Source organism: Diadema antillarum, unplaced genomic scaffold (assembly GCF_040938485.1).
Source record: "Diadema antillarum isolate AM-2024a unplaced genomic scaffold, OU_Dant_1.0 seq00000660_RagTag, whole genome shotgun sequence".
Lineage (NCBI taxonomy): Eukaryota > Metazoa > Echinodermata > Echinoidea > Diadematoida > Diadematidae > Diadema > Diadema antillarum.
The window spans coordinates 558,692-586,606 of NW_027271572.1; the positions used below are offsets into that span (position 1 = coordinate 558,692).

A 27,915-nucleotide genomic window follows, 5' to 3' on the forward strand; every position below is an offset into this window, starting at 1 on the left:
ATATGTTGTAAGAGCAAACGGTGTGTACTCATCTGTGTTAGGGTACTGAGTTCAGTTCCATGATTACGAGTGCTACCCTCCGGCTCTCTTCAATGTTGCTAGCAAACCATATATCTATTGTTGGTGTATAAAAACTCCACAAGTTTTAATTGCGGAGCTTAAAGTAAAGAGAGCTGAGGCCAGTTGAGTAGTGAAACTTACACTTCATTGTCAGACGAGTCACAGATGTACAATATTTGATGATTTTGTTTGACATCTTCCCACTGATGCATTCTCTATAAGATTCGTGTGACAACACATGTGATATGCTTTGAATATCCATCTTTCCTGGGAGCTGTGTGGTTCCCTTTGATAATCGTTTGTTTGTTTCAGGTTTTTCTTTTCCTTCTTTCCTGATCAAATTTTGAAGTGGGACGCCACAGTGAACACTGAAATATACTGCAACATCACCAACAATTGTGTGTCTCATAGTTTGGGGGCCTCATTGTCTCTGTCCCTTTTTTTTTTCTTTCTTTTTAAATACTGCAAAAATGTGTAGTGTTTTATTGCAGCTTGAAAACTTAGTTACACCATGTCAAGCTGACTTAACTCATAGATTTAAATCCAGCAGGATTATGTGCAATCTCTGATATTTTTTAAGGGATGGTACAGTTTTGGTTGAGATGGGGCTTTTGGTTTCCAATATTTTTTGATGATGATTTTTTTGAGATAATAAGAAACCTCTTATGAAATATGAAAGACCATATAATTCTAAGAGGAATTGACGTTTATTTGATGAAGATCGGTTTTGAAATGGCTGAAATATCCAAAACAAAGCAGTCCTAATAAAAGGTGGAACCCACCTTTTATTAGGATTGCTTTGTTTATACTTTGTTTTGGGATATCTCAGCCATTTCAAAACAGATTTGTGTCAAATAAATTTTGAATTCCTATTCGAATTGTATGCTCTTTAACATTTCATAAAGTGGTTTCTAGGTATCTTGCAAAAAGTTAAAAGCTGAATCCTCAACCAATACTATACCATTCCTTTAAGCTTGATTTTAGAATTGTTTGTCTTTTGTATGCCTGTAATTTGTGTTTTTGTGTATCATGCTACCACACTGTACATCTTTGTTCTTGTATGTATTAATTTCTGCTTGCTAGGTGTGTAGTTGCTGTCATATTTTGCCATTGATTAGAAGTGATATTTTGACCACACATACACACACTCTCTCTCTCTCTCCTATCTGTGGTCCATTATGACTAAAGCTTTGGTCATTTATTTGTTCTTTTTAGAGCATAGCCTTATAAACATTTTAAGTTTGGTCAGTGCACAAATGTGACAAAATCAATAACAGGAATACTGTGTGGAGTTCTGTGTAACAGATTTTGTTGATTTGATGTCATGCAAACGAAATTCAGCATGTTGTCCCTGTCGTGTCCCGATGAAATATAAAATTCAGACTCTAAACGTCGCCTCTGGTTCCCCATTTCTTCATGAAAAGTCTGATTTTTCTGATATTAACAACTGACTTTTGTGCATCATACATTGCTGAGCAATAATATGGAGCATAGATTGACACAATCAAGCAGAAGCTGAAAATATCCCTCTGTAATCACCTTGTGTGTGCATGTGTGTGTATAATGTATGTTGTGTATAAATCTTATGTTGATTTATCCACATATTGACATTTAAACACATTGATAGTCAAGAAAAATGGTTAATACATTTTAGCCAAGATATTCTTATTGCAATAAAAAGAGCTTGTTTGCTAAAATGCATTAACTGCTTTTCTCTTAACTTTATATATATATATATATATATATATATATATATATATATATATATATATATATATATATATATATATATCATCGCTGGGCGATAAGACCTCGTATCTACAAAATGTCAAATGTTCAGGAGAGCCAAAAAACATGGCGGCCAAAGCACTGTGGCGAATGGGATAGCCTTTCCTTTGACATGCCGTGGTGGCTTCAGTTTTGGAGTAAGACAGTTGGGATTTGGACAGGACATCACTTAACCCATTATTTGACCATTAATCCAAAAAACTCATTTTCACCAAAATTGCAGATACAAGGTCTTATCACCCCAGCGACGATATATACTCATATACACGTATGTGTGTGTGTGTGTGTGCATGCATGTGTGTGACTGTCTGTTTTTCATGCTTCAACCAGATTTTACTACATTCACAAAGACATGCAGGCAGTCCCAGTTTAGATAACCTAACCATTAGCATGTAGGTTGTATGTATTATATCTGAAAATCAACTTGTGTTATTCTTCTTTTTTTTCAGCGCTAATTACCATAATTACTAATTATGGGTTATAAAATTTCATTTTATAACCCATTGAAGACGGACCTGAGTATGCTCAGGCAGGTGTCTGTGGGAATAGCAATATCAGCTTATCATCATATGAGTTAAAAGAAAAGAAAAAGGCAAACAAAAGTTGGCACCCGGGCCCCTGGGGGTTGCAAGGACAGTGAGTTATGCATTCGGCACTACATTCTAGATGGTGTTGTAATGTTGGTGCAGGGATTACGTGTCCAGGGCTGATTTGTCGCCTCCCATGTCTGTGTGTGCTTTTAAAAAGGCATTCACATGCTTGTATATACCATGGATCTCTAGCATTACATGTATGTTCACAGCAATTTGTGACAATTCACCTAGCTGCATGGCACTAGTCTATGGCCCTTGCGGCTCAACTAGAGTGGCAAGTTGGTATATACGCACTTCTATATAAAAAGCAATATCATAATATTATTGTCTATGCTGGGCATTATACCTATGAAGCAGGGAGAATTTCTTGTTTTTTGTTTTAGAATTACACTCCTGTCTGGTGAATGGCAATACCTCAGCTGTTAACTGGGAATAACAAAGGATAGTATACTAGCAGTAAAGTAGATATTGACTGGCTAAGTGAGAAGGATAAATTTCGACATCACTCATACATTTGTATAAAAATCGTTTATGCTTTCACAACCATCACAAGTTAGATTAACAGAAGTTATGCTGGAAACCATTAATGTAAACCTTACATTTGCCTTCTTTGCTTTTAATTTTCTTGTTTTCATATATCTGCATGATTTGAAGGGATGATGGTACAGTTTCAGTTGAGATGGGGCTTCAGGTTTCCACCTTCTTTTGATGATGATTTTTTGGGACGATGAGAAACCTCGTATGAAATATGGAGCACATAATTCCACGAGGAATTCAAAGTTTATTTGATTAAATTTGATTTTGAAATAGCTGAGATATCCAAAACAAAGCAATCCTAATAAAAGGTGGGTCCCACCTTTCATTGGGATCACTTTGTTTTACTTTGTTTTTTTCGATATCTCAGCTATTCCAAAACCGATTTTCATCAAATGAACTTTGAATTCCTTTAGAATTGTATGCTCTTTAACATTTCACAATGTGGTGTCTATTCCGTATCTTGCAAAAGGTTGAAAAGGCTGAATCCTCGCCTCAACCAATACAGTACCATCCCTTTAACTATCATGTGATTTGTATTAGAATTTACGTCTGTGTCCTGGGGGTGTTTCTCAAATCATGCAGCTATACCCTGAGATGCATTGGGTGGTAGGTGGTATACTGCTCCCAGTGACCTTGGGGTCAAAAAAAAAAAAAAAAAACGGGTTCAAAAGATCTTGGATTAGATCCCAAAAATATAGTTTAGGTGAATTTGTTAATTCTATGTTTTTGTTGCTTTTGCCCAAATGTAACTGTACTTTAGGACTCTCTTTTGCTAACAAGCAAAGTATGTTTATAATTGCCAGAAAGGTGGCAGTAAGGTCCCCTCATCCCCCCCCCCCCTATCCTGCCATTTTTGCTGTCTGTGTTGTAGGTTTTAGTGATTTGCATTCCAGTCGTCAGAGCAGTGAGAACGTGTTTGCTGTTCTTTGATCATCACAGCTGCCATTTGATTTACAGCATTTTTATGGCACCATGTTTATTTATCTGTTTAAAAAAAGATATTCAGAGTGGCAGACTGCTCCAAGATACTTAGTTATTGATTATCTGGTGAAAGAATATGAGTGTCTTGAGTGAAGCTTCCAAATTGTCAACTTCACCGAGAAGTGGTGTATGAGGGAGTTCCATGGGTGAGGAGCAAATGAGGGAGTTCCATGGGTGAGGAGCAATAGAGGAAAATGCCCGGTCTCCATATCCCTTGCAATGTGTAATGGGCATCAGGAGAGTAAGGCCAGATGATCGAAGGCTAGGGCGAGGATGATACCACTCAATTTGATAGAGAGGAAACATATCCTGGTAATGGTGAGAATATCTGAACAATTACTCAAGTGTCCCTATTTTTTTTTTTTTTTTTTTTTTTGGGGGGGGGGGGGGTAGGGGAGTTGAATGTTATGACTGTCGGATATAGGAACTACCGTGATAACTATTAATGCATTTTTCTTGCTTCATGTTCCAGGATCTTATTTGCTTAGTTAATGTTGTTTTTTAAGCATCAGGTATCGTTCGATGAAATTTCTTCATATCAGTAGGAGAGACAGAAGACTGTCTCAGCATATGCACATCTCTTGAAACAATGACAAATGGATGTGTGTCCTTTTTCTGATAGATAGTTTATCCTACTTTATTTTTTCTTTCCTGTCCTATCTGACAACTGCAGATATAATTTTCCTTTTTTTTTTTTTTTTTTTTTTTTTTTTGGGGGGGGGGGGGGGGGGGGGGGGCTAAGGGAGTTGAATATTATGTCTGTCAGGATGTAGGAACTGCCATGATATCAATGCATTTTCCTCACTTCATGTACCAGGATCTTATTTGCTTTGTTGTTGTCTTTTAGTAACAGGTATATGATGACATTTCTTCATTTCAGTAAGGGAGAAGGATGACTGTCTCGGCATATGTAACAATGATAAATGGATGTGTGTCCTTTCTCTGATAGATAGTTTAGCCTATTTTATTTTTCTTTCCTGACCTATCCAACAACTGCAGATATGACTGTACCATCTGGTGAGATGTTAGTGCGGTCTTGCAAATATACATTCCATATCTATAACAGCTGATCCTAACTCTTGTTCGGTGAGAGTGATGGTACGTTTTACGACGTCTGCATCGTTATGACATGTGCATAAACTTGTTTGTAGTCGTTTTGTGTTAATGTATCGTCTTTGTGATTGCATGACGCGAAGCATTTCGGATGGAGCAGAATACTTCATAGACACAGCTAGTGGTCAACAGAATACATGGAGTCATTTGGTCAGAGATGAGCTGGACAGTCTGTTTGATGTGCATCTGAAGGCAAGGGAGCGAAGGAATGAATTGCCCAGCCCTATAATGCCGAGAAATTCAATACTAACGGTAGATCTCGGAGCTGCCAAGTCTACCTGATTCAGCAGGTGGTTTTCCTTGAAAACCAAAATTTCTCTTCAATGTCCTGGTGATAGATACGAAGACCTGCCCAATTTGGCTATTATTTTGGCCTAATTGAGCTGCATGGAACACACAAGTACAGGGAAAACTCATCACAATAGGCTGCTTGGGACAGCTGAAATTTCCTTGTTGTGTCCGGCACCTCGTTATATCGGGGATAAAATCAAAGAAATATAAAAGGAATGGAAATGGGACCTTCAAAATTTATCGTTATAGATATCAGATATCTTGCTACAGATCTCCACAACTACTGTACACTTTGGAATCTCTTTTTGACGTGCGATTGTCGGCAGCTCTGAGATCTGGATGTGTCATCTTGAAAGTGATTATTTATGATAGTCTGAACTCCTGTAAATCCACACCAAAGGTTGGTTGCCATTACCGTTGAGGTGCATGCTAGCAGGGGATGTCATGCCCGACAGCACTGATTTAGCCGTCCTTTACATCTGCATATTGTGGTTCATTTACTTATCAAATTACATGCGTGTCTGGCTCGACTTATCAGGTCCTTGTATTTATGTAATCTGCCAAGGTATAGAGGATTTTTTTTTTCTTGTTAATTACAATGATATATAAGTGTGTTTCATTGAATTTGAATATAAATACTGAAATCTGGGACAGAAATAGATGCGTCATTGGTTGTATGTCATTTGTCCTATGTCAGATCCAAACATGTAGATGTTTGAAACATGTTGGGCAGATTGAGCGCAAATTCTTTTAAAATATTTACTGTGATTTTAAGAATGAGTACAATTACCTTTGCAAGCCACGCCTGCACACTGCTTGGCACGATGCTGTACATAGACTTTCATTTAGATAAACACACAAAACACCATAATATAATTAACTTTACTTTGTATCTTTAATTGGGAAATCATCTTGACATTTTTCCTGGATAGTAGTGTTACACAAATGCCCCCACTTACACACATATACAGTATACACAGACAGACAGACAGACAGACACACACACACACACACACACACACACACACACACACACACACACAGATAGACCTATACATGCACACACACTACCTCAGAGGAATAACATGAGTCTGGATACACAAATATGTGTCATTGTATTCACAACTTCAGTGTGCAGAGGTATATCTGTCATGAGTTATGGTAGATTTCTCTCAAAATTTTGTCCACAATTCTGTCATTTGTTAATATCCACCCTCTCAACTAGCATACCTACGAATCTACATTTACATCTTTTTTTTTTTAAAAACGAAAGGTGCTACCAATAACCATAGACTATATTCCATTTAAATGCAGCACACTGTTACCTTTGCTTTAGCAATCATTTCTCATAAATATTTCTGATTGAAAGTTCTCAATGCCACAAACGTATCATTACTCAAAGCATGAACGCATACAGTGCTATATTTCTATTCCCACCAAGTGGCACAATTTGCAGTAAGTAATAATGAAAGGTAGTAAACTTTTGTCTGCAAAAATGTGTTTATGAAATTAATCTTGCAATACATTTTGAATAGTATAGTTACATTTGCTCAATTGCCTTTTAAATGGCCCATAACAAATCAGTCGCTACTGAATGGGTCAAATATGTTCACGATTAATTACAAAGGACAATGAAAACATATGCGAGACATAAAAATCAGAAACTCATTAGAGCATTGTTTTTAATTTGCCATTTCATTCAATTCTTTATCTTCACAAGGAATGAATGAACAAGAAATTGCAGTCTTGATGCGTGTACGACAAGAACAATGCTAAAATCCACAAGCATTACAAATTGCCCATACCACGCCATTTAATGCTTTAAATATTGTGGCAACAAACCACATCAGTTTAAACGAGCTTTAGCAACATACTGGACAATTTACCTAACAAAAATGGGTGAGCATGAACAGACTGAAAACCTGAGCTGAGACATCAGGAGATCACACGTTAATATAACAATTCAAAGAGAAAAAGCACAAAAGAAAACGGTCACTTTCACATCCATTTTGACTGACAAAGTTAACCTGTTGAGGACGGGTTGATTTTGCTACAACACGCATTTCCCTTAGACGCTAGCCCGCTTAAACATTGCGCAGAAGGAAAAAAAAAAGGAATAATTTTTTTTTCAAAGAGAATGAAAGAAAACTGTCTCTTTCACATTCATTTTGACTGACAAAGTTAAACATTGCACAGAATTATAAAAAAAAAATGTCATAGCCATCAATTGTGCGTAAACATCCTTTGCGGGTAGACAATAAAGAGAAAGGAGAAGTGTTAGCAGATTGACCACATTCAATTCCTCCCGCAAAAATTCAAGGAAGGAAGTTATTGTAAATTCATCACGCAGTACACTGATGTTTTGTTTTGTTTGGTTTTTTTTTTTGTTGGTGTTGGTGGTGTTGTTTTTTTGTTTTATCCAGCATCAGCAACAATTTAATGAATACATATCATGCAGGCGTGCATGTCTTTGGTGTCTCTGTAGAATGTTATGTTGTGCAGGAGATACGACAGAGTCACTCTGCTCAATCTGTTCTGAAGCCACCAAAAATAAATAAAAACAAACTAAGAAATAACAAAAAAAGTGCGGTTGACTGCTGCAGGCCATTCTTTATGTGAAACGTACGCAAAAAAAAAAAAAAAAAATGCAAGGTTTCGTACAGTTGCAACCTGCGCAAACTTGTTTATTAGCACGCTGATGTTCTTTGCAAGTTTGTGGCACTGTAGTGCGCCACTGTAACTACAGCATCAATGCGGCATTATGAGTCGCATAGGCTAACCAAAGAGCATCGATGCAGCGCTATGAGTCGTAAAGGCTTACCGCTAAACATTGTGGTGTCTATCGTGATTAAATCAATTGATGAGATTACACCAAACAAAACTAATGACTGACTGCAAACGTCTTCCTTTTGGTTTGTTTGTTTTGCTTTGTTTTGTTACCTCCGCCAAGGGAGGAGGTTATGTTTTCATTACTGTTGGTTTGTTCGTTCGTTCGTTCGTTCATTTGTCTGTGTGCAAAATAACTCAAAAAGTAGATAACGGATTGGGATGAAACTTGCAGGTAAGGTTGAGAATGACACAAGTAACAAACGATTAACTGATTCGAGAATTTTGGGGGAATTTATGAAGGATTTTTGATATTTTGACAGGTAGGGTCAATGAACTTGGGAGTTCAGGCTGGGCATATTTGAGGTTTGCATGCGCGCACTAAAGTGCGTGCTCTAGTTTCTGCTGGGCCGAGGGGCGCTGTGCAGCTGAGGGTTTATGACGTCACAAAGGCTTCTAGGCCTATATTGGGAAATCCGGCAATTTTTCAGCATGTATAGACCTATGGGTGGAAATCACTAATCTCTATGGAAGAGCCCAAAGAGCTTTTCCCCATTGGTAGAGAGGAGAAAAAATCTCTTTGGGAAGAGCAAGATCATCGGTGGAAAGTAACTGCTTGGCGGAGGTCTGCGCTCTCAGAGTGCTTTTCTAGTTTTTTTGTAATGATTTAACAGTCAGACTGGGGCATATCCCGCCTACTTGTAATGGGCATGTCTACAAATTTTTGAAATACATGTATCATCATTTCACAACTCACTATCTCTCATCTCTCTCTCGCTCTCTCCCTCTTATTCTGATATCATTTCAAATTACACACTTTACTTTTCTTTAAGTACATGCATCAAATATATACGGTGGAAACTCAGTATAACAAGATCCTTGGGACCATTGGGACCAGAGAAATTAGTTTGTTATTATCAGGTATTTTGTTACATCAGATCTCTTTATATTGAGTTTCCACTATGTTGTTTTTCAACAGTTTTCAATAACAACTTTGATGACAAGTGGAAATCTTTGTGTTTTTGCAAAACTTGAGAATGTAAGACCAATTTCATGACAAGAAAAAAAAATGGATAAAATTGTACAAAACTGGATATTCATTCTCTCCTATATCTCCCTCTTTCATGACACTTCAAAATGTTGAATCTTACTTCTGACTCAACCAGCCTCACTTCTGGGAAAACAAAATAAAACACTTTTTTTGTCAGTAGATACATTTACTCATGTAATGTACCCACTTAGACGTTTGCTTTTTCAGTCCTGTTGGACCCAAGTCATATTCTCAGCCATTCGTTGCCTCGCACTGTTTTTATGTACTTATGGGTACATTTTTACGTGATACTATTGACTCAACTGAATCTTGGATCACCACAAGGTGAATGTGGATGACACACCTGCCTGACTGAACCTTCTGCCGATGATGTAACCTGGAGGTTATCTATGTTAACGTTGGGCGGGCAACTTGCAGAATCTTCACTTGACACCGATGACAACACTGCTGTTCCTTTTTTTCCCCCCTCTTTGGCCCGAACTCACAAAGGTGGTACAGTTGAAACCATGGTATAGACCATGGACAATTTGTAAGGAGCGCCAAGTGTCGCATGGCCTCTTTAATGATCATTTCATCAACGAAATGTTTCGGCGACAAAATGACTGATTTCGTAACAAAATAGGCCCTGCGACACTTCGTGCTCCGTACAAATCGTCCATGGTTTAAACCATGGTTTCAATCGCACCACCGTCGTGAATTCGGGCCTTTGAGTTTGTGTGCGAGTGTGATCAGCAAACAGTTACGTGTAACTGAGCAGGATGACAAGATCGAGCAGCAAAGCGCATCTAGGACAATCCGATGCCAGCTGGGAGACAACACTGACCTAACTCTTTAGTCTTGTGGAGTCAAGGAATGTGGGCCAACACATGTCCTCTATGGCCAAATCCTCCCCAGCTGTCAAACAAACTGAAGAACGCAGGACATTAAAAAAGAAAAAAAACAAACAAAAGGTGGTGCGACGATACCCTGTGATTCGTTAACTTTCCACCTTCACCACCTGGGGCGACGCCGCGTCTCGTTCGGCCGCGGGGACTGCGTCCGTTTCGCTGTCATCCACCCACTTCCAGAGGCCGTATGTCTTGCCAACGTTGGTCTGCCAGAGGCGTAGCGTTCCGTCCTCGGAGCCACTGGCGTAGAGCTCACCGTCAGGTGAGAAACGTACACAGTGAACGGGTCCAAAGTGGCCCTTGTAGGATACTGAAGGAGAGGTGGGTTCATAGGAAAAATGCGAATTGAAGAAATTAAGCTTACAGCAGAGTTTCTCTTTGTTCCACTACAAAATAGTTATTGGTAATAAAGTAGTCTCCACCTAATGTCAGAAGTCTTGCATACTCCAGTAGAGACATTCAACTTGCAACAGATTGCCTTGCATCAAAGTTCGATACTGTCCCATAGGATTTATCCGGAACAGCATTCTCATTTTGTTCCTTTTTTTCTCAATATAAACAACTGCAACAAAACTCATTGTCGGCCTAATGATGTCACATTACAACCTATGACAAATAATGCATAATTGGTAAATTTTTAGTATAGCTATGTCCAATAAACAAAACAAAATACAAAAATAAATTGTATTTCAAGAACGAAGAGGAGGGAAAAAACAAGGAAATTTAATGTAAATAAGACAGAATACTGGCGAACAAAATATCGTTTCCATCGTTCTAACTTTCATGATGATGACATTTGCATAGTTAAACCTAACTTTTAGCTAAACTGTTGCTTTGGTATTTTGCAATCTATTACCCATTTGGAGAAAGGGGAATTGACATATAACAGAACTAGAAATGTCGCTAAGGCGACTGCTATGCCTCCGCCATAATGCATGATTCTCCTAATAGGTCTATAGTACATGTGGACAATGTATAGATACATTTTCACAATATTGGCAAAATATTGAAATTACATGTTTGTCACAAATGTGTTGAATGTTCACCTTCCTTTACCTAGGTTTAATTAGATGAATAGGAGAGCATGTATTTGGGGATTCAAGGACTTTAACTTGACTTTGACCCATTCATAAGTGTATGAATACTGTAATTTTCAAGGTATGGAGAAAAAGTGTAATTTCTGTATTGAAAAGTACACTGTTACCATTTTCTTTTGGCCTTTGACCCTAAAATTCATAGGATAATCACTGTCAGGCAGAACATGCATAAATATGTAGTAAGTTTCAAGATAACTTGAGCCACTTCTGAGATATGGAGGAAAAAGTTAGTTCAGCACTTTCCCTTGATCTTTGACCTTTTGACCTTTGAGGCAATCCCCGCCCCCCCCCCCCCCCCAAAACAAAACAAAAAAAGAGAAAAAGAAAATTTCCAGATAATCTAGGTTATACATGCATACACCAAGTGCAAAAAAAAAAAAAAAAAAAAATTGCTGGCATTACATAAATACATGTATGAGGGAAATAGTAAAAATTTGAAGTGTTGCACTTGACCTTTGACCCCTGACCTTTGACCCTATGAACCCTAGATTCTCTAGATAATAACTGCCAGTCAGTACATGTATATATACCATGTTCCATGAAGATACCATGAACAATTTCCAAGGTACGGAGAAAAAAGCGAAGTTTTAATATTTTAACTTGACCTTTTGACCTTTGACCTTTGACCTCATGACCCAAAACTTTCACCAGAGAATCTTAATTGGGTAATACATGTATACAGTAAGTTTCAAGAAAATATCTTCAGGCATTGCATAGATATGTAGGAAATAGTGAAATTTTACGTATTTGACCTTGACCTTTTGACCTTTGACCTTGACCATGTGCACCCAAAAGTTGATAGGCACAACTTCACCCCCTAATACACATACATGCCAAGTTTCATTAGGATACCTTAAAAGGTTTTGATAGTTACCCTGTCCACAAAATATATTACGGACGGACAGACGGACGGACAACCCGAAAACATAATGCCTCCAGCACCACTTTGTGGCAGAGGCATAAAAACATGGCAAAATATCAGAAAACAGTATTAAGCGAGAAAATGCATACATTAATTTTGTTTGTCATAATAAACATAACAAAAAAGGGCATTAATTACAAAATGTTTAAATGATGTCATCTGTATGTATGTTACCAACTCTTTCCTTGATTTACATGAGTTTTCTTTTGGAACAGTCGTGTTTTCTGATCATTTTCTTGTCTGTACCTTCCTCATTTCCATCTTCATAGGAGAATTTGTAGATCTTGAAATCCTCTCCCCCGGCGACGTATGTCTTCTTGTCTGGGCTGAGAGAGGCTGAGTTTAAGGTGGTCTCTGCTGCGAAGCTCTTGATTTCCTCAAAACTATTTTGACAGGGAAAAACGAATGGGAAGAAAACTATAAGTATCATATTAGGAAGAGCATGCTACCATGCGCAGAGCTACTCCCTACATTTGTCTTGGTCCATGCCCACACACTAATTCCTCACATTCACACGAAAGGGTGTGCGAGTAATGTCAAGCCATATTCAGATAAAATTGTCTCGAAATATGCACCAGCAATATGCTACTAAATAATTCATAGCAATATCTGTTTTTCAACTGATTTGCTCAATAAGCAAGATTTTGTGGTCATGGCGCACAAAAACACAAACCTAGATGTTTCACGGTCTGATGGCAAAGGTCAGAAATAAAGAAATTTTCATTGGCATAATCTCTGACTAGGTCTGGAATAGCTTGCCTGAGCACATCTGAACACCATTCTGGGCATTTATTGATACAATGCTGCTTACAATACACATCAACACACCAGAAAGAGATCTTTTTCCAGACATTTAATATGGTCCAGTGCTTCCACACAGATGCAATGATTATTCTTCAAAGAGCAATCTGGAACAAAGACTGACTCCTCATGATGACATTGCAGAAAATTTCATGAGCTCTTTCTTGGAGGGGCCATCAAAATACTTGAACTTTTCACCCAATGGTTGCTGCTGATTTCTTTACATAGCGCCTTTAAACCACAACCATTGCAGTGCTCAAAGTGATTTATATACCAATATACAAAGTGCACTGCTGTCAGTTCCACACAGCGAGTGCACTCATCCCACTCATTTGGATGCATTCCAGCTGAGCTGTCACTTTTCAGCCCTCGCCTGTTAGAGGCGACTACTGTAGTGTTGACCCGTCTATCTAACCTCCCCATCAATAGCTCTACTGTAGTTTTTGTCTTTGTTTGCTCTTCTTCTTCTTTACCTTGCTGTATCATAGAAGGAGACGATCTTGCCATGAGTGACCACCAAGGTTGAACCGTCCCACACTAGATCCATGCTAGCATTGCCGCAACTGAGCGGGATCTTCCTCACCTCCGAATTGGAGGCGATGTCCCAAATCCTGCGTTTATTCAAAGAGATGCAGGCACATCATCAAGAATGAATACATTTGCTCATCATTGAGAGAGAGTGAGAAGGATGTTCGTACAAGTATCACAAAAATTATTTTTTTCGGTTCGTATTTCAGGATTTAGAAATGGGAGGAATCACACCAATGCTGGCATCTTTCCACCCTGGGCTTTTCATAGTTCTCTGAGAATGAGACAACTTTTCACTCTGTGCCCACTCTACATCACTTGGAACTTCCTGGGTAGAATCGGCTTGCATTGCCTCCTCAGGCTCAAAACTAAACTAGTCTAAACCCCATCTTCAAAGGGAACCTCCAGGCTAAGAAAGTCTTTTGCTTAACCCTAAAAGGGGCCGGGGGTAGGGCAGAATCCACGCCCCCCTTGATGTTTCACACAATAATTCTCAAATGCGAGAATGCCTTGTCATAAGGGTCCTTGACTGTTTTTTCTCATGCAACTTTTGAGACCAAATTTGCAATGTCTGTGCATACTGTTACGAAGCAACACCCAATTTGTAACTGCATTTCACCCAAAAAAGGCATAATTTTATGATTTTGTTTTGTGTACATTTCCTATGGAAAACAGTGCTCAGTCATGAAACCCAATAAAAAATTGAATATTTTTACTGTAAATCACTTTGATTGACTTAATGCTTATTATGGTAGAAAAGTGGTCAGTGACAATTTCCAATTAAAAAACAAAAGTTGAAAAAAACATAACAATCTCCCAATTACTAGACAGGCCTTGTATCTTTTAGACTATCGAACTTCAGCCTGACAGCAAATGCAGGTTCTTATCCATTATAGCAGCAGGTAATGCGTATTTATTCAAGGTTATGAATTCTTGCGTGAAGTTGCTCTAAAAGTAACTGATTGAACCCCTTCTCCCCTTAAAAAAACAAAAACAAAAAACAAAAACACCACACACTAAACACTAAAACACAGAATAACTGGTGCTTATTTATGTCGATGCAAGGCACTTTGTCAATCAGTTGCAATACATTCATAATGTCGAGTTTAGACTAATGAAGCAAACAGGCATTATAGTGGGGCAGATTTGTGAAAAAGATGCTCACTTCTGGCGGACAGTGTGAAATTTTGCATATAGGGTTATTTCGGGGCACTTATTTCTGAAATTGTCAGATCCAAGAGATCTTAAAAATCACTGGGTTGGCTGCCAACTTGAATTTCAATACGGCTGCCATGATGAAACATTAAAAGATCCCCATCTTGGGTTCTGAATGACATAGGCTATTGAAATTTGGTACATGAAGGAATGGTAACATGCTGACTTCAATAATGGGTTTATCTGAAGTGTCTGACAAGCTACATGGTAGCCACTTTGAAATTTCCTTTATCGTTGCCATGTTAGAAAGTTTAAAATGTCTATGTTGGGTTTGTGAATTTAGCTACCTGATTGAGCGCATGTTTGTAACTGGTTGAGTGCACAGCTGCTGTATGCACATTGTGACATCAGTGAAAGTGCATTATGCTTTGTTTTTTGCTGCATTTGTTTTGTACGTGCGTGGATGTTAGTTGTGATGTTTGTCTATAGCAATCATATTGGAATTCAAAATGACGGGCATACCATTTGCCAGACGCATCAGACTATTCCATTTTTTTTTTTCTTTATCTCAGCATGTTGAAATACCTGTGTGCACCCAATTTCAGCATCATTCATCATTTAGAACTCAAGACAGGGATTTTCAACATTTTGTCTGGGCGGCCATATTGGAATTCAAAATGACGGCCATTCAATGTTTGTCAGACATTTCAAATCAATACATCGTTAAATCTAGCATACAAAAATCCCTAGTGTACCAATATTAGTGCCACAGATCATTCAGAATCCAAATTAGGGATCTTTGAATGTTTTGGCAGCCATATTGGAATTCAAAATGGCGGTCAACCCAGTGATCAGATCTCCTGGATCTGGCAATTTTTGAAAACAGCGCCCCAAACAAATCACACACAAAATTTCATACTTTGCCAGATGTGAGCATCTCGACCTACTTTTGTTACATATCTGGCCCACTATTAAAGGCAGGACTAGAATTGCTCATACCTCATACTCATTTTTTTTTAATCATTCCTCCTACACAACATAAAAAGCACATTACAGCAGAGAAGGAAACCAGATCAAACCTTAGGGTCTTGTCGTCCCCACAGCTAGCACAGGTCTTGTCATCAGGAAGGAAGAGAACATTTCTGATGTTATCCTCATGACCGCTGAACTGAATTGGGTCTTTCTCAGGATTATTCAGGTCGTATATCCGCAGCAGTTTCTCATTGCTTCCCGTTAGTAGCCTGGAGCTATCCTGTATGGACACAGTTAAAGGAGACCTCCAGATGATTTTGTAAGACTTTTACATTTGAACACCAGTATAGATGGGTTATACTGGGTACAGAGTTTCAGAATTTATAGCGTTTGAGATGAGGTAAAAAGAATGTTTTCAAAATTCATAACAAATCAAAATGAACAAGGATGATGACACGGCAGCCTCACATAAGAATGCCTTTCGATCCTCAGCAATTGTCTTGTAAGATACTACGCACACATGTAGACACTCACCCAGTCGCACTCCCAGACACACATATCACAGGCAGCTCAAACCCACACAGTCATGCACACTTGACATGTGGTATAATAAAAAAAAAAATAGAGAAGCACTCTGAGAGCGCAGACCTCCACCAAGCAGCTAATTTCCACCTATGATCTTCTTCTTCCATAGAGATCAGTGATTTCTACTCATCCAATGCATGCTGAAAATTGCCCAATATTCCCAATATAGAAGCCTTTGTTATGTCATCAACCCTCAGCTGCGCGGCGCACCTTGCCCTAGCAGAAACTAGAGCATGCACGTTAGTGCGCGCATGAAAACCTCAAAAATGTGCTGCTTGAACTCCCAAGTTCATTGACCCTACCTGTCAAAATATAAAAAATTCATCATAAAATCCATAAAAATTCACAGATCACTACCAAAATTTAGTCATCTGTTCCTTGTGTCATTCTCAACCTTTCCTTCATATTTTATCCAAATCTGTTCACTATTTATGTTATTTTGCACACAGACAAACAAACCAACAAACTAATGCTGATGAAAACATAACCTCCTGCCTTGGCTGAGGTAATGAGGTGTTTACACTTTCCTCAGAAGATAAAAGCCTGTATCATGTTGAGCAGCTACAGTTGGAATATACAGACCTCTAGGATGTTAGAATTCTACCCATTATAATCAATATCATCAATCATCCTTGTCACTAATTAAATATCACTTCAACTGATCATTGTTACAGTAACAGTTTGACCTCTCCCAACCAGACATGTCGTAACCAGCGCTCATCCGGATAAGGAATTAGGCCAGACAAGGGAGACTCAATGTTTAATACATGCATGCCGTCTATCCAAAGGTAGATACATTATGTTCACTGTACATGTAACCTATTGTAGGTAGCATACACTGAAACTTTTTCTTTCCTATCAGAACAAAATTTTTTTGGGCAGTGAATGTCTGAATGCATGTTATTTACATCAAAATTTGATGTGAATGTAAGTTAATTGTGTTGGGAATAATATACGTAGGTAATTCATATGAGTTTGTGTTGGAACTTTGTTTGAGTTTGAAATCCCCCTTCTCCCTGTAATCATCAGATTGAAGAAAAAAAAATCATGCCGAGATTGCATCCGGATAATAATAGAGAGATCCGAATAAAGGGAGGCTGGATTGCAGAGGTCAGACTGTATTATCATTGTCAGTGCATTATGATGGAGATGATAATGATTATCATTATCATCATCCTTATCATTATTATCATCATCAGCAACATCAGTACATGTATTGTCATTATCATTGGCATTATCCTTATCATTTGGGACTTCCCATTTTGAACCTACCTTTGAAAAGTCCACAGCCTTGACAATGTGCTTGTGAGCAAAGCTATGCAGGGCTTGTCCAGACACTGAATCCCAAACTTTTCTGTGAAGAAGTAGGATGATACAAGGACAAGAGCCATGAGAAATGGTATTTTTACACTCAAAATACCCAACAGGCTGGCTACATCCATTGTAGCAGATTATTTGCAAATCAATTTGGGAAAGATTGAAACTTAACTTAGGCAGGAGTTATTGCACTTTTATTAGCTGTGGTAGATTTAAAAAAAAAAAGCTCCATCAGATGTTTTTCTCCCACTGGCACTGAAATAAGCATTTCAAAATAATACTTAAAGGTATTATTTACCTTTGTGAGCAGTTATTTAAAAAATGCTCGAGTTATCACATTTGATGCATAATTATGTGTAGGTCAGTTGTATCACAAAATACCCTATCACATAAAAAAAAAATTGCAATAAAGCCTAATTTATATACACTGTAAGGAGATATTGCCATTTTTCTGACTAAACCATAGCTGTAGACAGATTAGTCTAGAAACAATTTCATTGTAACTATTGTTCACATTTTGCATATTTAACAATACTTAACATTGATTACAATGATTAAAATTTTCACATTGGTTGTTTCTATCCCTATCTCATATTTTAAAACTATTTTGAAGCACTACAGCTGGGTTTTTGTTTCATCTGCAAATGGTAAATAACGTCTTTAAAGTCTCAAAGTGGGTCTTATTTGAACAGGAGCACGCAAGAACAATCTTAAATGTCTTTCAGTCTGCTGTAGGTGGATGAACGTCAGATCAAATTTTTCCACTTACGCTGTGAAGTCTGCTGCGGCAGTGGCTGCCCTGGTGGCCTCCTTGTTGAGTGCCGCACCCCACACTGCACCCTTGTGACCATCGAACGTTCCAATCCAGTCTCCCGTCTCACCCTGTCTCAACATGGGCTTGCCATCTAGGAGGGACAGATGATGTCAGACGTGTATCAACCCTTTATCAACCCTGGATGGTCACTCACCAGTGAGCGATGAGAATTGTGAAAAAACCTGACCCCATGATAGTGGAACATTTTGTTATGTTTGGCCAAGAGAAGCAAAGTTTCTAGACCCTGTCATGGGAGAATCTACTCATGTAAACAAAGACACATAGTACCACAAGATAAACCAGTGATAGTAAGGATTTTACATGCATAATCAGTAGATTCTTTTCACTTTAGAGAGCCGAAAGACAATTTCTACTTCAGGCTCAGCAGAGCTTTTGTGATAATTTGAAGGTTTGTATTTGCAATGCTATTTTGAGGGGCTGTTAGAAGTTCCATTTTAATAGCATGCATTCATTTATATTGCTGATAGTGGTTGCGCTGATCATGCATAAGGGTTGCGATGCCTGATCAGAAAATTAAAAGGCCCTGGATCAAACTGTGAAAAGCTAGGATGAGAGAAAAACAAAGTGGAACTAAGCTTTGGTATAGAGTATATCAAATTCATCAATCTCAACTTGCATATATGTGGTGACCTTTGTTCCCAATGTATTGCAGAAATTGTAATTTTGTGAATAAAGTCTCGATGGAAATTAAATAATAGAAGTTGACATTTCTGTCCACCTGCATTTTAATTATGCATCATACAATGTAGTTAGAATCAAACATTTCATTTACTTTTCTTTGTCTAATTTCATGTCTTGATTTGATACACATAGAGTTTAAATAAAAGCTAGAACAACTTCATTGCATTCAATTCTACTGCAAATGCTAACTTAAAAGAGATTTAATGAATTCCATAAAGTTCTTCCTGATTTCACTGAAAAAACAAACAAACTTATATTATAATAATAACTTACCTTTGCAAGCACTGATCATAAAGTATCCATGATCTTGAATAACTTCACTGAATCCAAGGTGGACCACTGGACGAGTATGGCCAGGACAACTGATTGCTGACTGTCGGGACGTAAGGGACATGGTGACTGCTCTGTAAACAGAACAGACTGGAAACAAAAATAGAAATTAATGTAGATCTTCTGGTGCTAATGCCAGGGAGGTTTGTTGCTTGTGGCCAGGCCATATTAATTGGCTATGATTATTATCATTAAATAAATTAACTGTTAAAAAGAAAGGCAAATAAATTCATATCAGAACTCTACCTACAAAAAGCATCTTTCCATTAAAACATGAAGTGTACACAACCTCTCTAAATGACTTTAAATGTTTTATCACTTACAAACTATGCACATGTGCACATAGAAAAGAACATGATAGGAGAGTGGATCGTATCACCAGACGCTTTTTTTTTTGTGGCTCTGAATTCCGTACAGTACTCAGAGGATGAAATTTCTGCCGAAAATAGCACCAGTTATTCACAAAGTCCTAAAAATTATGAATTCAGCAAAATTATGAAAATTATTCACTTTGATTTTTGGAAAATAGACTTTAAGTATACCCCTTTAAAAAAAAGTTGTCTTTTAGCGCGGTGTAAAATTGCAGTATAATTCCGGACATGATTTTCATAATGGAACAATTATGTCTTTCACATCTTGTCCTTGCACCACAATCAAATTTCATACCTGGTACTCATGATTCACCGTACACATTCTTACTGAGCGGACGACAAAGAGAAAATCGGAAAAAAAGGCTCAAATTTCGTATTTTACGTTGAAAATTTGAACGATTCCCGCAATAAAAACTTGTGATGAATTGACATCTTCCTCTAAATCCGACATGAAATGTGAATTTGAATTGTGAATTTCTTAATAGCGTTTTTACATTTTTGTGTCACATTTTCTGCGATTTCGGCCCACACAATGCTCTGTGAGGCTATTCTACGAAGTCCCGCACATATGGAATGTCATTTATATGTACAAATTTGTGCATCCGGAATTACCATGCGGTCTGGTATTGTGGTAATACTATACCTGTCTAGAGTCTAGATCTTTTATAGTTTTATCTTGTAATTCTGGAGAGGTCTACATCAAGCACTACACAGTGGGACACAGTACAATTCTAGGGTCTAGAAATAGAAAAGCAGGACTGCCAATACTGGAAACAGCTCCAACTTTCCAACAGCTCCCGCATTCAGCAAGTTGTTCAGCGCAGCTCACTGAACAACTTGCTGAAGGCGGGAGCTGTTGGAAATTTCAAGCTTCATCGGCGAAACTTGCAAGTTTCAACTTAAAATTTTTGTTTAGGGACGACTTCAACTGGACAACCCTATGGGAACGTATCCTTTTGTATATATGCATACCAATTGCAAAGGTAGGTGGTTGACTATTTCGTTACTTTTGTTATTTTTCCTTCATTTAAAGCCACCTGAATGAACGAAAGTCTCCGTACTCAGTCGCCACGTCTGCACTCAAGCATTGCCACGCCGCCGCGCCTGGCGACACTCACGCCAGTAATCGCTCGCATTTCAGCATTCGCATGGGTCGTTTGACATCGCATTTAAATCCATGATTTTAGATATGATGCCTCGAACCGATTTTGCTCAAATTTCGTAACTAGGAAACTTGTGAAGCTTTATGGACATAATCAAGCGAATTGCCGCAGTCCTTTCATTTTCGCGTTGCATTGCAAAAAAGCGTGGAGACTCCTTATAAGGGGTGCCCCGGGGGTTACTTATAAGGGGGACGGGGTTACTTGTTATAAGGGGGACGGGTTACTTATAAGGAGGGGCCCCCCTTGTGAGTGGGTTTCCCGAACTGATCTACATTCTACATTTCTAGCTAGCGTGCCTAATGTTTGATCAGAATGTAAATTTATTGCCCCCCCCCCCCCCCCCCGACACCGAACAGCTGAGTGGCCCTATAAGGTGACATAATGTTAGATTGGGTCTAGACCTAGACGTCTTTTCTATTCTAACAGTAACAATCATAACACATTAATTTACAGATTTTACAAATAAATCTACATGCCCGTGGCGGTGGATAACTGGAATCCCTGCCTGGATAAGATGGTGGAAATGGCCAACAAGATGCTTGATTTTGCCAAAGCGGCCTGCCAGGACCCAAAAAGTTCTAACCATTATAGTAGATCTAGGCCGTAGGCGTAGGAATCTAGACACGTCGTTAGATTCACTCTTCTACAATCCTCAGCTCAGCGTAAGCTGGTATTAGTCTAGGCCTTTATGAAATAGTCTACTCCAGACATTCATTGATAGCTCAAGGGGAGTTCATTACATGCAATGTAAATTTATGTGTTGTGTACGCACGTCTGATGTAGGTTCTATCATGCTATGTATTAAAATTGACGTGTCGTAACACTGTAATAGACCTTATGTTAACCCGTCGCGGGGCGCTGTAACACAGTAAATTTTTACGGTACGTATTTGTCCGTATGGGGTCGCTGCTGCGGTTAACCTTATGTGAACACGGTGAATGCTACGGAAGCTAACAACAATTGGTATGCGTGGGACTGACGTCGAATGAACATACGAAAACTTTAAATGTGAGTGCGACTCAAGTATTTGATGTAGAAAAAAATGATACAAGTTAGTAAAGAATGAGAACATTTAGGCTAAACATTTACTCTGTGCAAACTTACTTGAGTACTCTATTCTGAAGACTTTACAACACTGACAACCAAGACCAATTCCAGATCCAAGTAGCAGTCGGCGCACGCACGGCACACATACACACAACACACAGCACATTCGATCACCTGCCAACTCAACCTGAGTCAACCACTCCTGGCCCACCAACAACCCGACCGCGACCTTCTACTAGTTGTTACAAAAAAAATTGGATTTCCCACTTTTGATCCTTAATAGTTCAAAAACCATATATCAGATAGCGCTGGACATTGAAATGAGCAATAACAGAATAGTGTACAATTTCGTTGAGGGTTGTTTAGAAATGAAAGTATAAATCAGTTTCATTAAATTCAAGATTTATTTTTAAGTTATATAGGTTTCAGATTTTGCTTTATTTACAACACTCTGTACAAAATAACAAACAGACAATGGTCCTGAACAATGGCCAGAATTTTAATGCTCTGTTACATTAATGAAAAATTCCACTATCACAGCTAGTCTCTATTCATCCTGAAATGTAGTGTAGGTATGCAAGCACAGGAAAACATGTGTTTTTTTTTCATGTGCATGCATTTTATACCTTTACTATGAATTCAGACTAGCAGTGCTCAGGGCAATCCATCATGAATTATTGATAAAGTATTCGATGTGCCTTGGAGCAAGAGTCCAGAAGCCTAGTCAGCAGAGCTCAGATTTGAGAAAAGGTGGTATTCGTGGTATTCATGTGTATTGTTCAGGGTCATTGTAAGCCATAAGAGTTGGATTATTAATACAGCTCTATGTTGTAAGCACACACTCTCATACACATCATTGGTTCTTGTGTAAAGTTCCATTTTGTACGGAGGGTTCAAAGTTGACCAAAATCTGGAAATTAACTTTAAAAATCAATCATGGGTTTAATGAAATTGATTCATATGTGTGTGTTTGTGTGTGTGTGTGTGGGGGGGGGGGGGGGGGGGGGGCTCCAGCCCAACCCCAAACCATGCGGTTCCGCGGCCCAGATGATAATTCATCGCGTGGATGACTCCTGAGATTATCGAGCATTCTACCCCATTGGCTCGAATGTTCAGTCGTTTCAAAGGAAGCGTTTCATTCCAGGTCATGCACTGTGTAGGCCCTATCAGATAGTTGCGCTGTTCTAGAAATGATGGCGAACATAGTCCACCATCTAGCACTATGCCTTCTGAAGTATGCGAACTTTGTGAAATTTCATGCCCAACGAACAAAAGAAGCATCAGACCTACTGAGGATTACTATGCAAACGCTGTCATAAGAACGTGACCGCGACTGCTGATTTTATAATACAAAAGAAACTTCTTTCTCTGATTTTCTCTTTATTCCATTAGTCACTGATGATAACACAGGTCAATTGACAAATCGTTGACTGACCCAGGAGGAAACCTACTTGGTCTGACGAGCTCTCCGAAAATGTTCAATGAATTCACAGAGAGACCAGCGTTGCCAGGTCCCAACGGAACAAAATCACCAAAAGGCCTGTGAAAAATCACCAAAAACCACAAAAAATCACCAAATCTGAGAAAATGTTTTTTCTCGAAGTTTTTTTTTTTTAATTGATTTTTTTTTAAGTTTTTTTTTTTTATTTTTTAATCTTTTGGCATATAGGATCAATGAACTTCCAAGGGAGTTCAAGCTGTGGGAGCTGCTGCTGCTGCTGTAGGTGTGTATAGATAAAAAAATTAGCGTACGCGCAGGTTTTTGCGCATGTCCTTTTCAGCATCCGAGATTTTGCGAGATATTCAGAGATGGAAAGCATGGTCGACGAGATTCACTTGTTGACGACATGAAGATCTATTAGCCGTGACCAGTGCCGTATATACGGCACTGGCCGTGACTAATTGACATGGTTTGTGAATATTTAGCCAATACGGTCTGGACTTGTATATCTTTTGTGTCTAAACTGAGACTAATCGCGACACAACGATCTCGCGGACTAGATCATGCATTTGGGTGCAAACGCCATCTCAAGTGGGCTAGCTTAGTCTGCATTCAAGGCAGCGGAGGCATTATTCAAAGACTCAGTATACCCACACTAATGCGCGTGTTCATGCGTGTATGGGTGGAAATGAGCTGCTGGCTTGACAGAGGTCTGCGCTCTAACAGTGCTTTTTTTTCTATATCGTTCATAAAAACATACATTGTGTACATTCATTGATCTTGCTCTAGCGATCCACGTCCCACAAGCTTTGCTTTTTAGTGGATCACTATTTTCATATCGAATCTATTTTCCGCACGCCCACGAAGTATCCTCCTCGTATATATATATATAAATATATGTTGTTATATAATTTATCTCGGATACTACATGAATCTTTTGCAAATCCTTAATGTTTGAAAAATATCATTTCATGACATGTATACTTTGTACTATGTTTTGATTTTCGTTGATCGGAAATAAACTATGATTGAATTGAATTGAATTGAATTGAAAAAATACAACCACTTACCTTCATGTTGTAGGGAACGTAACGTACTGATGCGCATCTGTTTACTGCATACACTTGGAAGCTAGTCATAGATGCTTGCATTGAATCTTTTAAGCATTGCTGCAGTGACCTCAAACTTATTACAGCAGCCAAAAGTGGTCTTGGTTAAGACTATGGCTTCTAGAGTTTTAGTCGAAAGCTGGTTGCGATACTTGTTTTTTGCCCATGTCACTATGGAGAAGATGCGTTCGACTGAAGCATTGGAGATGGGACAAGACAGCGCTCCGAGGGCATAAAGTCCTATTGTCCTGTATGGCTTGTGTCGGTCGGAGTTTTCATGATTCAAAATGCCCTTCCAAAAGGACTGGCTGTCATCTGGTATGCTGCCTTTGAAGATCTTCTCTTCCTTCCACAGATGCAAGCGGATCATTCTGTACTGTTCCTCAACCACATCAAGGTCCTCACACAGATGAAGAAGAGGAAGGTCTGAAAAGGCACAACATGACATTTGCGACAGTACATTCTTGGGATGAAGTAATGACAATTTTTGGAATGTCTTCTTGCTCTCAGGTAGCCTCTTTTCTATCTCAGATATGAGACATGCAAGAAAGTCAGCACATCGGGTTCTCACATTGTCTACGATCTGTAGATGGGCAGGCTCCCTCTGCAACCTGACTGCTTCAGCTGTAAATTTGTGACCATAGTCTATGAGATTCAGAGGACGTCTTGCACCAGTACCGTGATCATACACCCGTTCCTTCAATGACTTGTGCTGCATGTCTAACGCATCTGAGAGCCCTTCCGGTGATGCATTTTCAGCCTGGAATTTCTGATTCAGGCGGTCTAGGTTCTCCACAACTGGTGCAAGGAATGTAAAGTACAAGAAATTTGACTTGTCGTCAAACATGTGGAACAGCATCCTCGCTCGGTAACGGACATCTTGCGTGCCTTCGTTCATTGCCATTTGGAAATAGTTTTTCAGAGGATCCCAGTGTTCCCAAATCCTCCGGATGAGCTCCCCCCTGACTAGCCAACGAGTTGTAGACATTTTTTTGAAGGGCATCTTCTTGCTTGCAAGTTCTCCTTCCTCTAGCTCTTCAGCGCAGAATGTGTCATAGAGTGATTTATATGCTTCTCGGCGCAAGAAGCTGTGGCTGAAGAAACTTGGAACTTCACAGAGCATGAATCCCACATTTGAAGGGAGTCCCTCAAATGCCTTCTGTACGCACAATGCGATGGAATGGCATACACATTTCATGAGTGTGCATTTTGGTGCAACCTCTTTTACTCGGCTCCAAACACTGTTGTGTTCTCCGGTCATGTTTGAAGCTCCATCTGTTGCAAGACCTACACAACGGGAGAGGTTCAGATTGTACTCATCTAGAACGGTTTGTAATGCCTTGAAGAGCTGTTCGCCGGTGGCTTCGCAGATCTCTTGAAACCCCAAGAGTACGGTCAGTATTTCCATTTTCTCCTCACTAAAGTATCTTGCAAGGATGGCAAGAACTCTTGTTGATGACACATCTGTACTCTCGTCGATTATCAGAGAAAATGCTTTCTCTGACATATCTTCCTTTACTTGCTCCTTTATGGTAGGAGCAATAACTTGTGTCACAAGTTTTGTACATTTGGTGCGATGTATCGAAATGGACTCTAGAGTGCTACCAGCTGCATACTTTTTGATCGTCTCAGACAAATGATCAATCGAGCTCAGAGGACTATGACAGCATGTCGTAACAGCCAAATGAAGCTCGGCGGCCTTAACAGCATCAGCAGGCTGGATCTTTTTACTGCATGTAGCGAATTTGGTCATTGAACTCCCTGCAATAGCTCTTCTCGCCGCAACGTGGCTTGGGGTATCTTGATGTTTTTTTAAGGAGGCATGATGAGGCTTTAGCTGCTTTCTGCAGTATTTACAGAATGGTAATTTCACATCGTTGTCCATCACAGAAGTAAGCCAGTTAAACTCAGTTTCCCATGAGGTCAAATACTTTCTTGATGCCTCATACTTGGTCTTAGATTTCTTTGCTGGTGGTGTGGCCATACTGAATATGCCTAGTCTGAAAATAGTGCAGAGATAGACAAGGGCAAGGGGCTATTGTAGTAGTAGAAGTATAGCATAGTAATTGCACATATTGGTATTACTTTTCAAAACAAAGATATAAATTAAATATCACAATATTAGATATCACTGTTGACAAGGGTTGATAAATCGCAATTCACTTTTGCTTTACATCTCATTTTTTTTAAATCAGTACACAGAGTAGTTCTAAGGTTTTGTAATTTAATCAGTTGTAATTCTTCATGTTTATGATTAATTTTAATCTGTCCTTGTTCGTTATGTATTACAATTTCAAAAAAGCAACTTACCACCACTGCTGTTTAAGTGCCATCACTTTGAAACTCGAAAGTTATGTGGTCTAGATCCTACTAGAAACATATTCTCATGCAACTCGAGGGAATTGAGGTAGTAGCCTTCTTATCATTCATGTTGTCTCTCTTCTTTTTTTTTCCTGAAGAATTCAAGATTTATGACTGATCAACAGTATTTAGGAGATATTGGATAAAAACCGTTCCTACACTGACAGCATGAATGTCCTCATAGTGGATGAGTGTTGTCAATCAAACACTTCTGCCTAGTAGCAGGCAGCTACCTAGTACTAGTAGATATCTAGTCATCCTTTCCATTTGCATTTGCGTGAATGCACATTGCAGCACCACCGAACACGCACAACCAGCACACAGAATCACAGTCCTACACAGTATACAAGTAGTTGTCATTTGTCAAATATCGATTACAGATCTAACCATGATTTACTCGATGCTATTAGAGTCAGCTTATCATTTACTCGAGTATTTAAGATTTGCAACTCACCAGTATAAGACAGATCTTTCGAGATATCTGGGGAAAGTGGGTAAGGGTTTCAACTACAAGATAACCACAAACTGATATAATTATATCGAACACTCATTATCAGTAGTGAGCTCGCTGGTTTCCAACCAGTACTGCTTCCAACACTGTCCCAACCTCCCTGCTATGACGTAGCCAGCACAGCTGGTGGCCGCGGTTTGTAGCTTTATCAGCAGTAGACAGCTGAGTATGATCTGACAGCAGCGTGGCGACCATTGCATCGGCGCGTGTGCGTGCAGTACACACAGTCACACACATGCATTGCGTACAATGTGCGATGTGTGTTTTGTGTGTGTATAAGATCTGACAGTATACCAAGACAATAACGCACATGTTATGTATCTATGGGAAAGTGTTACGCCATGCTTTCTGGAAAATAGACTAGTTTTCATGGTGATTTTGTTTATTTCTTTCGAAATCACCCGAAAATCCCCAAAAGATAACCAAAAATCACCAAAAGATCACCAGAAATCACCAAATATGGATTTGGTTACCAGGATAAAATTTTGTCACCAAGGGTTTCAAAAAATCACCAAATTTCACTATTTTTGGTTACCAAGATCACCATCTGGCAACACTGAGA

General features: G+C 38.9%; 2 protein-coding genes across 2 annotated transcripts; both read right to left on the reverse strand.

Annotated features, from left to right (window-relative positions):
• Positions 1–9,935: 9,935 nt before the first annotated feature.
• On the reverse strand, positions 9,936–22,067 carry LOC139736664 (serine-threonine kinase receptor-associated protein-like). The gene is made up of 8 exons (XM_071647415.1): positions 21,989–22,067; positions 19,294–19,440; positions 18,274–18,409; positions 17,460–17,541; positions 15,710–15,882; positions 13,421–13,558; positions 12,393–12,529; positions 9,936–10,437 (listed from the first exon to the last, which is right to left on the reverse strand). Exons 2-8 carry the CDS (start codon positions 19,412–19,414, stop codon positions 10,217–10,219), a joined length of 1,008 nt encoding a protein of 335 aa, XP_071503516.1. The 5' UTR covers positions 19,415–19,440; positions 21,989–22,067; the 3' UTR covers positions 9,936–10,216.
• A 1,554-nt stretch (positions 22,068–23,621) lies between these two features.
• Positions 23,622–27,894, reverse strand: LOC139736647 (zinc finger protein 862-like). The gene is made up of 2 exons (XM_071647396.1): positions 27,297–27,894; positions 23,622–26,481 (listed from the first exon to the last, which is right to left on the reverse strand). The coding sequence occupies exon 2, from the start codon at positions 26,463–26,465 to the stop codon at positions 24,504–24,506; it is 1,962 nt and encodes a 653-aa protein (XP_071503497.1). The 5' UTR covers positions 26,466–26,481; positions 27,297–27,894; the 3' UTR covers positions 23,622–24,503.
• Between the last annotated feature and the right edge of the window lie 21 nt (positions 27,895–27,915).

What these genes read in the sequence shown, in the direction of transcription:
- LOC139736664 (XM_071647415.1), bottom strand. Translation starts at nt 19,414, where the DNA reads ATGTCCCTTACGTCCCGACAGTCAGCAATCAGTTGTCCTGGCCATACT. An exon ending in TCCTTCTATGATACAGCAAG is followed by an intron (nt 12,530 to 13,420) that starts GTAAAGAAGAAG and finishes CTGTCAAAATAG; the next exon opens with TTTTGAGGAAATCAAGAGCT. An exon ending in TGAAGATGGAAATGAGGAAG is followed by an intron (nt 10,438 to 12,392) that starts GTACAGACAAGA and finishes CCTCTCCTTCAG; the next exon opens with TATCCTACAAGGGCCACTTT.
- LOC139736647 (XM_071647396.1), bottom strand. Translation starts at nt 26,465, where the DNA reads ATGGCCACACCACCAGCAAAGAAATCTAAGACCAAGTATGAGGCATCA.